This window comes from Xylaria bambusicola (genome assembly GCF_022495145.1).
Source record: "Xylaria bambusicola strain CBS 139988 unplaced genomic scaffold F5B22scaffold_1, whole genome shotgun sequence".
Taxonomy (NCBI): domain Eukaryota; kingdom Fungi; phylum Ascomycota; class Sordariomycetes; order Xylariales; family Xylariaceae; genus Xylaria; species Xylaria bambusicola.
Window position 1 is genome coordinate 2,105,108 of NW_025953554.1, and position 13,626 is coordinate 2,118,733.

General features: G+C 43.7%; 5 protein-coding genes across 5 annotated transcripts; 4 read left to right on the forward strand and 1 right to left on the reverse strand.

The window, feature by feature from the left end:
- Window positions 1-2,277: 2,277 nt before the first annotated feature.
- On the forward strand, window positions 2,278-3,579 carry F5B22DRAFT_584438 (uncharacterized protein). Its single transcript, XM_047973422.1, has one exon. It carries the CDS (start codon window positions 2,419-2,421, stop codon window positions 3,418-3,420), a length of 1,002 nt encoding a protein of 333 aa, XP_047836665.1. The 5' UTR covers window positions 2,278-2,418; the 3' UTR covers window positions 3,421-3,579.
- Window positions 3,580-3,921: 342 nt separating this feature from the next.
- Window positions 3,922-5,198, reverse strand: F5B22DRAFT_584439 (uncharacterized protein). The gene is made up of 2 exons (XM_047973423.1): window positions 4,817-5,198; window positions 3,922-4,757 (listed from the first exon to the last, which is right to left on the reverse strand). The coding sequence occupies exons 1-2, from the start codon at window positions 4,890-4,892 to the stop codon at window positions 4,324-4,326; spliced, it is 510 nt and encodes a 169-aa protein (XP_047836666.1). The 5' UTR covers window positions 4,893-5,198; the 3' UTR covers window positions 3,922-4,323.
- A 151-nt stretch (window positions 5,199-5,349) lies between these two features.
- On the forward strand, window positions 5,350-6,743 carry F5B22DRAFT_29735 (uncharacterized protein). The gene is made up of 4 exons (XM_047970479.1): window positions 5,350-5,730; window positions 5,789-6,036; window positions 6,088-6,172; window positions 6,224-6,743. Exons 1-4 carry the CDS (start codon window positions 5,487-5,489, stop codon window positions 6,523-6,525), a joined length of 879 nt encoding a protein of 292 aa, XP_047836667.1. The 5' UTR covers window positions 5,350-5,486; the 3' UTR covers window positions 6,526-6,743.
- Window positions 6,744-7,775: 1,032 nt separating this feature from the next.
- F5B22DRAFT_641248 (uncharacterized protein) lies at window positions 7,776-8,586 on the forward strand (the record flags this gene model as incomplete). Its single annotated transcript, XM_047977964.1, has 3 exons — window positions 7,776-8,039; window positions 8,103-8,238; window positions 8,321-8,586. 3 exons carry the CDS (start codon window positions 7,776-7,778, stop codon window positions 8,584-8,586), a joined length of 666 nt encoding a protein of 221 aa, XP_047836668.1.
- A 3,087-nt stretch (window positions 8,587-11,673) lies between these two features.
- F5B22DRAFT_584444 (kinase-like domain-containing protein) lies at window positions 11,674-12,963 on the forward strand. The gene has a single exon (XM_047973424.1). The coding sequence runs from the start codon at window positions 11,964-11,966 to the stop codon at window positions 12,843-12,845; it is 882 nt and encodes a 293-aa protein (XP_047836669.1). The 5' UTR covers window positions 11,674-11,963; the 3' UTR covers window positions 12,846-12,963.
- Window positions 12,964-13,626: the final 663 nt, after the last annotated feature.

The window sequence follows — 13,626 nt, forward strand, 5'->3', positions numbered from 1 at the left end:
ACTTTTTTAAATTAATTAATAGCATTAGCTTAAAATTAAGCATTTTATATAATATATATAATAGTTCCCTATATATTTTAAAAAAAGGTAATACTTCCTTATATAATTTTTTATTAAAAATGTTTTATTTATTTTTAGGTTACTTATATATTTATTTTATATAAATTAATTAAAGTATTATATATATTATAAATAGTAATATATATATTTTAAAATGCTTTTTTTTATTTAAAAAGTATTTTTTACTTATATTTTTATAAAAATTAAGCTATTTAAAAAGTTTTACTTATATAATTATAAATATTTATAACTTATTATAAAGGGTTTTGGATTATTATATTTATATATTTTATTTTTATATCCTTAATATTTTTATAAATAGTTAGGTTATAAAGGGTAAGTTTTATAGCTTTAAATATTAATTTAAGGGCTATAATAAAAGGATTTTATTATAAAGCTAATTAATTAATAAATTTAAATAGGTTTTTTAAAAAAGGTAATTCTTTAAAAAAAAGAAATATAACTTAATTAAAATAAATAGGTTTAAATATAATAAATAGTAATAAAAGGGATATAGCTTATTTAAAGGTAAAGGTTAAACTTTAATTAAAATTAGCGGAATATTTATTTAATACTTTTATATGTTTTAATTTAACTTATAAGTTATTAAGGGGTAGGATATCCTTAATTTCGAACTTTTAGGTCCAATAAAGTAGTAAAGGTAGATAATTTAACTATTATTTATCTTTAAGATAATTTTCGTATAATAAGGGAAATTTTAGGGAGTTAAAGTTTAAGCTATCCTTATTAAGATAATAGGAATTAAAGTTAGAGTCTTATAGTTAGGGTACATTTATAATTTTAAAGAAGTTTAAAGCTTTAGGTTAATAAAGTTATTAGCTACTTCTTATTCTTTAAATAGAAGTATTAGGATTATAGCATATAATATTTAAATTGTTGGACATAAGGTGTAGACTTTTCTAAGATACCTCTTATCTAGTAGAGGTAGGGGAAGTATTTTACCAGAGTAATCCTATATTCATAGGGACTTGGGCTTGAAATAGCATTGTATGTATGGGGGGGGGGGATTTTACCAAAGCTTATCCATCATGCGGAAGCTTGGGCTATATCGGAGTATCCTAAAAGGGGATAGTAGATTATCTGTGACAAGGGCTCTTATAGAGGGCTTGGAACTTAGTCATATTTATTAATAATCTACTAGGGGTCTCTAGGGCCTTAATCTCTCTCTCTCCCTCCTATCCTGGAGTAGGAGATTCCTTAGCTATTTATGCTCATTCAGGCCTCATACAATCTGTGACTCCCTTCTATCTGTTAGGCATTCATGCCTTAACTGTTGGTCTTCTTACAACTAACAAATTATCCTTATCCAATCGCTTATGGCCTCACTTTTCTCTAGGGGTAGTATCGGTTATCTTCGGTTCTGAAGTCTTAGCCGTGTGACAACAACGCGATCGATGAATATATTTCTAGCGACTTTGTGACGGCGACAGGGGGTGGAGACCATATCGATAAAACATCTCTCTGCAACTTCGTCATCTCCACTCAGATTCCGTCGGCAACACCATCGGCGACCTCCTCGCTGTCCAGTTACATCTCGGCGGCCGGCATCTGGTTAGACGAGCACGGATTGGCTGAGGCGAGGTCGCTCCTTGAAGGCGACTGCTCTGGGGCGGTTCAGGATGACGACGAATGGGCGATAGGTGCCCTGGATTTTGTGGTTGGATTCGGACCGTGTTACACGCTGCTGGGCTGGGATAAGAGGACGTCTGTCAGTTCTGTCAGTGCGACCACGAGTGACGCAAGCTCTGCGACGAGTACGCCTAGCGAGACTGGGTCTGCACAGACAACCCCTTCGCCAACTGGCCAAGCTGTGGAGACAAACTCGCCGCCGCCAAATGCTGGGAATAGAAGAGTGACTGATGCAGCCTGGGTCCTTAGCGGGACTCTCTGTATAGCCTTGCTTCTATGGTGATGAAGAGGCAAGACGCGATAATGTACATATACTCAGCGCTGTAATTTTTAATAGTGAAGATAATAACCGAGAGTCATAATGCAATGTTGAAGAGCTAGAGAGCTGTACGTTCAAAATAGGTTTAACAGGCCACTATCGTATGACTGTGATTCCAAAGGCGATTGACGATGACCTTGATTGAGATACGCAGCAACTTGGTTTCGAAGCTGGCTGAGGTGGTTTGATAGCCGATGCATGCTTGAAAGATCAGAAAGATAGCCAACGCGGTCAAAGATCTCATCTATTGTGCATTTCATGTTGAACATGTGCAATATATTATAGGGCCGTTGTTGCCCTGATACTCCCTGATAATCGGTTCTTCATCTTTAATGCCCAGGTAACTAACTACCTTTAGAGTCTGGTCTCAGGTTGCCCACCAGCAACGTATGCATGACCTGACTGTTGTTGCACAAAGATCCCAAGGTCAGCTACCTAAGGAGGTAAGTAAGTATATTGTCATACGGCCAAGACTGCCTAGTCTGCCAAGACCCTCGCAGGCCACCCGCAGCCAACAGTTAGAATCTTGGTGCCCTCTACAAGAGCCCTTGTCAGGGGATGAATCTCTACGGAGTATGGGATGTCAGCATCAACTGCATCTTCTCCCTGATATCATGACAATTGAACCTCGCAGCTCAGCCGCATATCTGCACAAGATGCCTCAGACGCTTATCCCAACGCTACATCATTTGAACCATTCAACCTCCCATCGATGCCTTTGGGCTCTGGAAGAGCTAAAGCAGGCACGTAACATAGAGTATAAGCTCGTATGCTACGAGCGTCAAACGGGACAGGCGCCATCGGAGCTCAAGCGCGTGTTTCCTCTCGGCAAATCGCCAATCCTTACACTAGAATCGACAACGGATGAACCCGTCCCAACGGTTCAAGTGTTTCCGGGCGTGCTCACCGAAGGCCAATTGATTCTTCGTTTCCTGAGTGACGAATACGGCCAAGGTCTCTGGGACCCCGCCAAGGAGGACAAGAATCGCGATCTCTTCTTCCAGGGCTTCGCGGTCATGACATTAGCTACTAGCATTAACCATCTGGTCATCATCGAGAGCCCTATCAGCGCATTGCCGGTTGGACTTTCGTCGCTTGTTAACTTGATGGTTTCCCCGATTACATCTATTTTCAAGCGTGGACTGACGCCAATCTTCGAGTTCCTTGAGGACGCGCTCAGTCAGGATAAGCCGTTCTTCTCTGGCAGCAAGCTTGGATTAGCTGACTTCGATATCAGCTGGGGCATGGATATAACTTCGCAGAGAGGGTATTTCGATGCCAGCAAATTCCCCAAGCTTCATGCGTGGCATGAAAAAATCAAGGCAAGACTCAGCTATCGTGCAGCGCTAGAGATAGGGAGCGGTTATGATTTGAAGACTTTTGGATTGTGAACCGGGCCAGTGATGAAATCTACTCTGTAGGCCTATGCTCAATTAGAATATCAACATACTGCGTAGGCTTCCCTATGCAGATATTCGTCAACATGTGATTTCGCAGCTGATTAATGCAAGCCTGGTAACATGGTGCATCTCGTGAGTCTTTAATGCCTCTAGATGGCAATACCGATCAAGTCGGAGCTCGTCTAGAGTCGGCCTAACCGCGCCACCGAAGTTCACGCTCCCAAATCCTAGCTTCGGAGGCAGCCGGCTACTTGGGTGCGTTTAGTGCGCCACCCATGCATGTACGCCGTATCGTTAAACGGTATGCACAGCCAAGCCTATATATTCCAGTACCGGTATCTCTATACATACCTATGTAGGTAAGCTGACCGGATCTTTGGTTTCTAATCTGAAAGGATAGACCGATACAGCTTTCTTGAACTTTGATTCAGCATCTATTCCCAATGCAAACACTCCGATGAATGCCTTAACGTATTCATGAGCAAGACATAACCCTGGCGAGGCGGTGAAAGAAAAAAGTGAGAGACTCAACACCTTTGTGCTCAGTGCAGAGTCCCTCACTTTTTTCTTTCACCGCCTCGCCTGGCTTGATACTGACCCAACCCACTGGTGCTGCTATGACACCTACTGTACTAATCCTAGGAGTATATCCACTTAGGTGCTTAGGAAACACGCTGGGATTATTAAGTGCACAAAGTTGAGGGGGCTTTCGGCCAACTGATGGACCTCACTCGCTCATCTAGAGTAAGTTGAATGTGGAGCACATTAGGGTGCTATACTAGTGTTTGTAACCGTTTACATAATTTGTGATGATGGGCTACTTGCGTTGACTAGCTTCAATAGGTAGGTCAATCTTTGGTGACTGACTGCTCAACATATAGAGTATCATGCGATCTACCACAACCAGATATCGTCGTTGTCCTTCTGGAGGTTGCCCCTCTTCTGGACTTGATCTTCTACGCGGTCCTTCTTCCAGAGCCAGATATCATCGTTATCCTTCTGGAGCTCTCCCTTCTTCTCAAGGTCGGATTTCTTCCAGAGCCAAACATCGTCGTTGTCTTTCTCAAGCTCTAGCTTGCCCTTCTTCCACAACCAAATCTCATCATTGTCTTTCTCGTGTTCAGCCTTCTTCCATAGCCAGACATCGTCATTATCCTTTTGGAGATCGGACTTCTTCCAGAGCCAAATGTCATCGTTGTCCTTCTCGAGGTCGACCCTCTTTTGGATGTCAGCCTTCTTCCATAGCCAGATATCATCATTGTCTTTTTCTAGCTGTCCTTTTTTCCACAGCCAGATGTCGTCATTGTCTTTCTGTAGATCAGAGCGCTCTAGAATCAGACTTAGCATAGAAGTTCCAGACGTGGGAAGCTAGGAGACTACAACTTACTCTGATCGCCAACTGGGAGGGCAGAAACAAAAGCCGCTGCCAATGGCGCAACGATAGCTAAATGCTTGAGCTGCATGTTAGGAATTGGTCGAGTTGGTCGAGTTGTGGGTATAGCAACAATTTGGTAGTAGAAGTTGGGGAGTGAGAGTGAGGAGGTAAGCAAAAAGGCTTGATTGCGATATCAACCTCCTTTAAGCATGAACTTCTTTTACCCCCGCCTTCGGAAACGCGAAGCATGGTCGGGACGAGGCGAGCTCTTTGTAACAAGTTTAGAGGCGGTCTATTTCCACGTCCTGATGGCGAAATCCGTCCGTCTATGGGTCGATAGATTAACATTTCCCCGCGTTCTCGCAGTAGGCGTAAATCCTATCTGTGGAACAAAGTATGTGAATCCGTGTTGCTTTAGGAAGGTGAGCTTTTAGCGCTGATATAAGACTTGAAGCTTATCCTTACAAATGCTCGATCACCTTCTCTATCCTGAAATCAGACGTTATTCGATGTACGCTATGACTCGTCTTATCTCAGTCTGATTTACTCAACCCCGCCTGTGGTACTCAGCTAAACCAGGCCCCCTTTATTACGCACTGAGGCCCAAGTGAAGGTCCTCATTCACTTCTTCCCACCATCAGTCGCCTAGTCATTTCACTATGGTAGATTTTTGAGTGACACAATGGGTGTTCTTCAAAAGGAGTTAAAACCGGCATATTCGCCCATTCCTGACGATCAGTCTGCGACTGAGTCGGATGACCTCTTATATGAAGGTTTCAAGGCACAGCATGGGAAAAAGTCACGCTGGTCACGATGGGTAATATTAGGCGGTGTCGTGGTTTTCGTGGTGTACTCAATAGCTCTTGTTACGATCCCTTACATGTGGTTCAAGAAAGAGAGGATTCATGGCGCCAATGTCATCGATAGTAAGGAGAACCCTATGTCCCATATCCAAGTGTACAAGGATTGCTGATTCCCTTCTAGCCCCTATAAGGAAACATATCAAGTATGAACCTACATATTTTGGTCATACGGAAACCTCAAAAGACTATAATCTTGTCGGACAGCCAAGCGATGAGCTGGACAAAAACTGGAGCTCTCTTATGCAGTATTTCTATGCTGAAGTGCCAAAGGAGTACATCCAATCCCTTGGTCGAGAAAGAGATAGCATTCGGTTGCCTAATGGTAATTATTTGGCCAATTATGCTTTTATCCACCAGCTACACTGTCTGGTAAGTATCATAACTATGGTCAAATACCCTTGTCTCTAATTGGGTTCACAGAAACGTCTACATCAATCCTACTTTCCGGAGCATTACTGGCCAGATATGACTGAAGAGGAAAAAGAGCTGCAGCTTGAGCACAGCTGTGAGTCTACATTCTACACTGTTCCTTTTCGCATCTGCTAACAGCGTGTAGTACATTGCCTGCAAATGCTCGTGGAAGTCGTTATGTGCAAGGCCGACGAGACACCACTCACCATGATCTGGTTTGATGAGAGTATCTTACCTGGCGGCAATAGAACCATTGCCCATGAATGCAAGAACTGGGATACACTGATCGAAGGAATGGAAGAGGTCAAGGTTGACCCTTTCGAGCCAGGGCTACTAGTTCATCCCAAGTACGGCCCTGTGGTACCTGACGGTCGCAACACCACACTTGATAATAGGATAGGATACGTCAAGCATGCTACACCTCTGAACAGAACAAAGTGGCCATAATAAGGGTTAGGGTTAGGCAGCCTACTGTAGATCGAAGCCGTACGTTCCAGACTTTAGGCGAAATGAATGAAAAGGGTGGCATACTCATATATGATAATAAAATTAACAACGTTTAACATGGCTTCAGCAGTCACTTTTATTAATTATAAGATCACATAGGGGACTTGGGAATATTTAATGTCTACATTCAACTGCTAAGTACAGAGATAATATCCAAACGTCAAGTAGCGATAGAGGAGTGACTATATCATCTTGGGGTCTCAACATTAGCTTAATATACCCCTTATTCTCTACTAACTATGGAGATCTGCTAGTTGCAGCCTGGTTGTGTTTTTGAATATAGTGATTAAGCCTGGCTTTTACACTGTTATGCTGATAGAAATACTTCAATATATCTCTCTTCTTTTTTGTCATTAATAATGAGATATGTCACGATATGGGTACTGGCAGCGTAGGAACCCTTCCCACTTCAACCATGAACATTGGAGCAATCGAATCATTTGATGGGACCAAATACATGATAAGAATGTCAAAAACCAAATCTTCTGAAGTTAGCTTCCTCCTTTCGTTTTTACCTTCATTCTCTCGGAAGGGTCAATGTGTCGGTGTTCCCCAAGCACCCACTCACCGACTCTTCTGTAGTGGTTTTGACGTGGCCGGCTATGTACTCAATGAATCATGTATTCCTATCGTAGGAGCAATAACTCTCCCCCGCAACGATTACCGTAGCAACTGGTTCCCCCATTCACATGCCCCATGCATATCTTCCATTCAGATTTCCCATTCAGGTCTCTCATTCACACAAATCTCTCTATCAATGGGATCTTGACTAGTTCTATTGCTGATGAAATATAGAATAGAGTAGTAGGATATACTATCGGTCGCACAGTAACCTCAATATTATGTGTATATATATAAAGAGGTCTTCCCACCCAGCTTTCAATCAAGTGCACACACACTCCTCTCTCTCATCCGCAGCGGTCTCGGTAAACCTCTTTCTGAGTACCTTGTTTTCACATACGTCTTATAAGTCTCTGACTGCAAATGTCAACACTTATCATCAGTCTTCATCGACCAAAGTCTACTCCTAACCTCTACTCTACTATCTCCTCGATTACACTCCGCCACCACTTGCACCAACGCTCGCAGAGAACAATAAGTAGTAAGCCAACAATTTCCGATAACAATATCTAACACACGAACTGTCACTCATGCCGAACGTCTTTAGTTCTCTCTCATCATAGGTCAAAATGCCTTCATCTAGCTCGCACGCCAACAATGGCACACCCGCGAGTTATGTCGAAACAAACAACTTTCATGAGATCATTCGACATTTTGACGATTCTGGTAAACTCAAAAATCGGGGAACACGCATGAAGATTGAGTGCCAGATATGCCAGTGCAATGATTTGGCAATCCTGAGTGGTGAAAATGACCAGGCTGATACCCTGGGCGAAAAATACACCGTTCTGCCAGGCTGTGGCCACGGGTTTGGGAGTCATTGTTTGTGGGAGGTAGGTGACCGTCATCTCACCTACACCAATGAACGAAACAGAAGCTAACATTTATATAATCAGTGGATCAAAATTCGACTACCTTACAATGCTCAATGTCCATCATGCCGCACGCCCATCGATTTAAACGTTACTCTCCCAACTTTTTACAATAGACACAAGGACCCTGCGGAACAACGCAAACATATCACCAAAATCCGTGCGCTTCTAAATGGACAGGGCACGCAGAGGCGGAGCAGACACAGGCAGGAGAGGAGCTCACACAGAGATCATTCTCACAGAGATCATTCTCACAGAGATCATTCTCACAGAGATCATTCTCACAGAGATCATTCTCACAGAGATCATTCTCACAGAGATCATTCGCATAGAGAGCATTCGCACGGAGAGCATTCTCACAGAGATCCTTCGCATAGAGAGCGTTCTCATGGAGAGAGTTCGCACAGGCAAAGGACGCCACAGAACCACCTTTGGGGAATGTTTCCCAACCCAAGCTACCCCCGACCATCCCAGCGGGAAAGACACGAGGCACGCACAATGCGATTGAGAGGGGCACGGGAGGGTGTCTCAGATCTCTCCTTGAGGGAACTGTTGAGGTGTTTGTTCTGATGGAGTGCAGAATTGGCACGCTGGCGTAACTGGATAAGGCTACGATGTGCCTACTCCAAACCTCAGTATGAAATGCGGGCCGTAATTACTTATGAGAATTACAGTAACCATGTACATGGAGTCTAGTTTTGGTTTGAGGCCTCATTCTGGATTATGGCATTCGTGTTGGAGAACATCATCTTCGGAACTACTTTGGACGCCGCTGTTAGGTATCGGAACTGGGAGCATAGTCTGAAGGAGACTGAATATCTGTACTCCTAACCTACGAGGTTTTCATGTAAAGTCGTGTGGAGTGGCAGGTTAGTTAGCAGAGGGAGGCGAAGGAGTTTCGGAGTTCTGGGATCGGTCTGTACTATAAAAAGGGGGGCTTCATTTTTAGCACAACCAGACATACCTCAACATAGCATTCTAGTAATAAATCGCGTTCTGTTCTTTCTGATCAATAAATTCCTTAGGGAATGAAACTATCCCCAAATCCCCACCTATTTAAGTGTAGACCATGTCTACCTCATCAAATGTGAGTGCCCTAAGTTATCTTTTACTTGCATCCACTTCGATACATTCTCTCCATTGTCATACAGCGTCCTCCTGCACTTGGATATATAATCAAGACAATGGGATTACTAGTAGTTCAGCACATACGACCGTAGGATCTGGAAAACGCGGGGTCCCGTCCGCTCCCCTATAGCTAAACCAAATGCCGCTAGATTTATAGCTGGGGCGCTATCCGGACCGGTCGCTTATATAATGTTACACTACATTTACTCCCTCGCCTAGTAATAGAAGAAAATTATGAAAATTTTTAAGCGAGTCTGAAAGGGAAAGAAAGAAGGAAAGAAAGAAAAATAAAAAAAGTTGTATCGTATCTGGAATCGAACATGAAGTCTCCAAACGGGGCACACAGCATGCATCCTTACCCCTCGACCACATGGATCCTTAACAATTACACGACTAATTTTTAGTATATACTATGCTTTAGGCCTGAATATCAGATTAGTACGTTCTTTCACTTGTTTGAGGCATATGTCGTATTAATCTAAGCCCGTGTTGGTTTAAACTCGAGAAACTGTTACATGCGTACAACCTGAACATGCAGTTCGTCTTTTGCTACGGGCGTAATGTAGGCTGTTGCAAGCTGTTCATAATCTTCGAGAGACATGCAGGCAATATTGGAAATGAGGCTATACAGACTTCGCTTCATGAAATAGGCCAATAAGACCTAGGCGGTCAGGGCTAGCAGGCCAATTGTATATCGAGTCAAGTCAAGCTACCAAGGCCCAGAAGGAATTGGTTGGCCAAGGACTTTTGCAATCCCAGTCGATCATCAAGTTCTAAGCCCAGTCATCTGCCCTTGTTATAGAACTCAAGTATAGCCTATCCCATTCGATCAGTTCCTGATTCAAAGGGTTCCAGGTGCAGTCCCAATCCGTCGTACGCTATGTGATACCGTATTACAAGTACTTATGCCGCGTTGTCTACGTTAATGAATCAGGACAACTGTGAAAAATGCACCAGTTGGGCTTAATGGGTCAATTTCAAAGCTAATGATATATTGTCTCAAAGGTCTCCGTTCCCTAGTCCACCTCTCCTCTCCCACCAGTTCCCTAAACTCCAGTATCCTCTTTACACAGAAGTTTATTGATCAAGCCCCTTGCCATGTCACTGCTTAAGGCTAATCCCATAACCCCAATACACCTTACGCCGTGCTTTGTATACACGCATATATGGCGTAGAGGTATCCATGTGTAACAGGCGGCGGCGACGAGGGAGGCTTGCAACGATGTCAAAGGTCGATTCGTCCGTCTTGTAAACCTAAATTGCCAAAGTCCTTTTGTCAGCTAATGCTGAGTGGGTGCGGTGCCAAGGACCCCGAAGGGAAAAAAAGTACCCGATCCTATGTCCACCTCCTCAGTAGGATGACTTCTTCATCTTCGCAAGTACCACGATACAGGTAAGTGCTCAATAGGTTGCTGTATGTTTTCATCATTGGGGGCATTCGGACAAAGTGGATCCCACCTTTTCAGTCATTGCTGTGATGATATCAATCTGCTCCAAGCTATTAAGGCCAGTGGGGGTTCTGGCAAAATCGTCGTGGCGGGATGATTCCGAGACAGAATGGAAAAGGCCTGGAGCTACGATTATCATCATCGTTGACCTGCAAACGGGTAGAATATAATAGAAAATGAAGCTCAACGGTTCACGGTGGCTAGATGCTGAATAGTAATAGTAATGAAGGATGAAGTAGAAGGAGAAGAAAATATGTTGAGATATTTCGCCCGGGGGGATTATGTTTCTGTATGGGAAGTATGAACGGTAGCTCCTATCTTGTTTAAAGGTTATTGACGTAATGACCTTCCTTTATTGTAAGCTCTTTCCTTTACGAACGGCCATTTTAGGGAAGAACGACACAAGAGTCCGATGGTAAGCATTGCACAATTAGGTATAAAGCAGAGCGCAGGAATATAAAGGCGCTACGGCTAAAAACTAAGTACGAAAGAGACTGAGGGATGGATATCTTTGGCTATCTAGGTAGATGTGGCTATGGGTCGATATCGGCTATGCCTGAGAATACCGCAACATATATAGATGATGAGCCTTGTCCTGTACGTGACACTCCAGCCGCGACACCTCTCAATTTATGCGTTCAAACCAAGTGCCAGGTTTATTTGGAGTGAAGAAACCCTACAGATATGCCTACAGTCCGTTTCAATACAGGTTTTAACACAGAATATTATATAATACACACAGGTACTGGTAGCAGGTGCCTATCTTTAGTAAGTACAGTCGATTACACAAAACAGCATTCAGCATTCAGTTTACAATCTCCAGCAAAAGCTTCACTCCTGACAAGATTCTGTCTGTAGCACATGCAATTCATTCCAATGTGGTCAACCTTCACATGCATAGCCATGCCGCTGGCTGACAGTGTTGGCATCTGTTCGCCAACTTCCATCGAAGAATAGGCTAGCTCAGAACGGTAACCACTGAAATTACCGAGCTAACAACGCTAACCCCTTGAATTCATGTTGGCCAGTTGCGACATTTAGCCAGCCAGCCAACTCTGAACGTACATAGTATTCCCTATTGCCTTCTTTTACTTCTGTCGCATATATATGAACACTCTCTTACCGATGTAAATGGTTTCGTTGTGCCTCTACTTCTCGACTAATAACCGGCTCGTATCGTTGGGGGGATTGCTCGTCTTTCCATAGGACACTTACTATAATTGATCGCTCACATTCTTTGACGGCATCCCGCGCGCTAGCCACTCTCCTATTCCAACACGCTAGTGCCTTACTCGATGTCCTGCACGAGATGACATCCCCCTATGTTCCGCCTAAATATGACATAGAGGGCCAGCATGACGGGAGTGAACATCTTGCTATTAACAATACTTTCTTCCGCCGATTTCTAACACGACTAGCATTGCACACAACAGCTAGATTTTACACAGAAGATGGCCTTTGCGTCCCCATCTCGAAACACAAAATTGTTAAAACAGGGCGTCGAATTCACCTAACGGAAGGTGCGACAATGAAATATCTAGCTAAAAACACCACCATTCCTGTCCCCAAGGTGTATTGTTCCTTTTTACATAAGAAAAGAGCGTATATCGTGATGGAGAGGATCCAAGGCGACGAGCTACCCCAAGCTTGGAAATCTATGTCAAAGGAATCGCTTGAAGACGTCTTCGCACAATTAAAAGCCATGATTCAGGAATTGCGCTCCCTGACGCCTCCTCCCGGCACCGGTGTAGAAAGCTGCGTTGGAGGGTCATTGTATGACTCTCGCATATCTCGTGGAACTCCACGCTTTGGTCCATTCAAGACAATTCAGGAGTTCCACTTCTGGCTTAGACGAGACTTAAAGCCCGAGGATCTCAAGGACCGGGAAAGGGATCAGGAGTGGGATGACCTCTTGGAAATGATGAGATTACAAGATGGACCTTGGCCCGCGCCAGTATTCACTCATGGCGATCTAAATCCGTTCAATATTATCGTTCGTAATGGTAAGGTGGCTAGCATTATCGATTGGGAGTTTTCCGGATGGTATCCGCATTATTGGGAATACACGGCGGCTTGGTTTGGCAATGTGACGAGGGAAGAATGGCAAAGCACGCTTGACAAGTTTCTTGATCGACCACGACCAGAAGAATTCAAGATGGAAACAGTCCGTAACATGTGGTGGGGCATATAAGCTATTTAACGGCTTGTAACATTATGTAAATATTGTCATGTTATCTTCACACAGCTAGCTAACCTGCATGTCACATGCACCTACAGCTGAATATACAGTTCGTCTACGGCTATGGGCGTAATGCGGTCTATTCATGACTAGCGTATAAGTCATTCCACTGGCCCGCGATTTCTCCTACTATGTTTCTGTTACACGTGTAACCTCTGTACCGGTTGAAGAATGCAGTTCGCCTTGCACTTCGGCCGTACGAAGGACCATTGCAGGCTGTTCATGACCTTCCAAGACATGCAGGCAATATTGGAAAGTGAGGTTATACAGACTTCGCTTCTTGAAACAGACCCTAGAGACCCAGGCGGTCTGAGCTGACAGATCATTTGTATATAGAGTCATCTCAAGCCACCAACAGCCGAGAAGGAGTTGGTTAGTCAAGGATTAATGCAGCCCTAGTTGATTATTGTAATTAGAATCCTTAATTCTAAGCCCAGTTATCTGCCCTTGTTATAGTTTCATGGACTTTGACTTTGTTTTAATAAAAAGGCACGTATCGAGCCTTACAATGAAGTGTGTTAGAGCCGAGCTCGGATGGTAGGAATCGTTTGACACTGGCTCTCGCTGCCTCTAGTGCTACGGTTGAAATCATTAACTACATCATGGCTACGTAAAGCGTTGGCAAGAGAGCCCATTGACTCGTAGTTGACTGTGACGGTTTTGACAGAGGGGGAAAAGCAATGGGTTGATTCTCTCCGCGCAAGCACAGTCCCCTTAAACCCGGCTTCAATCA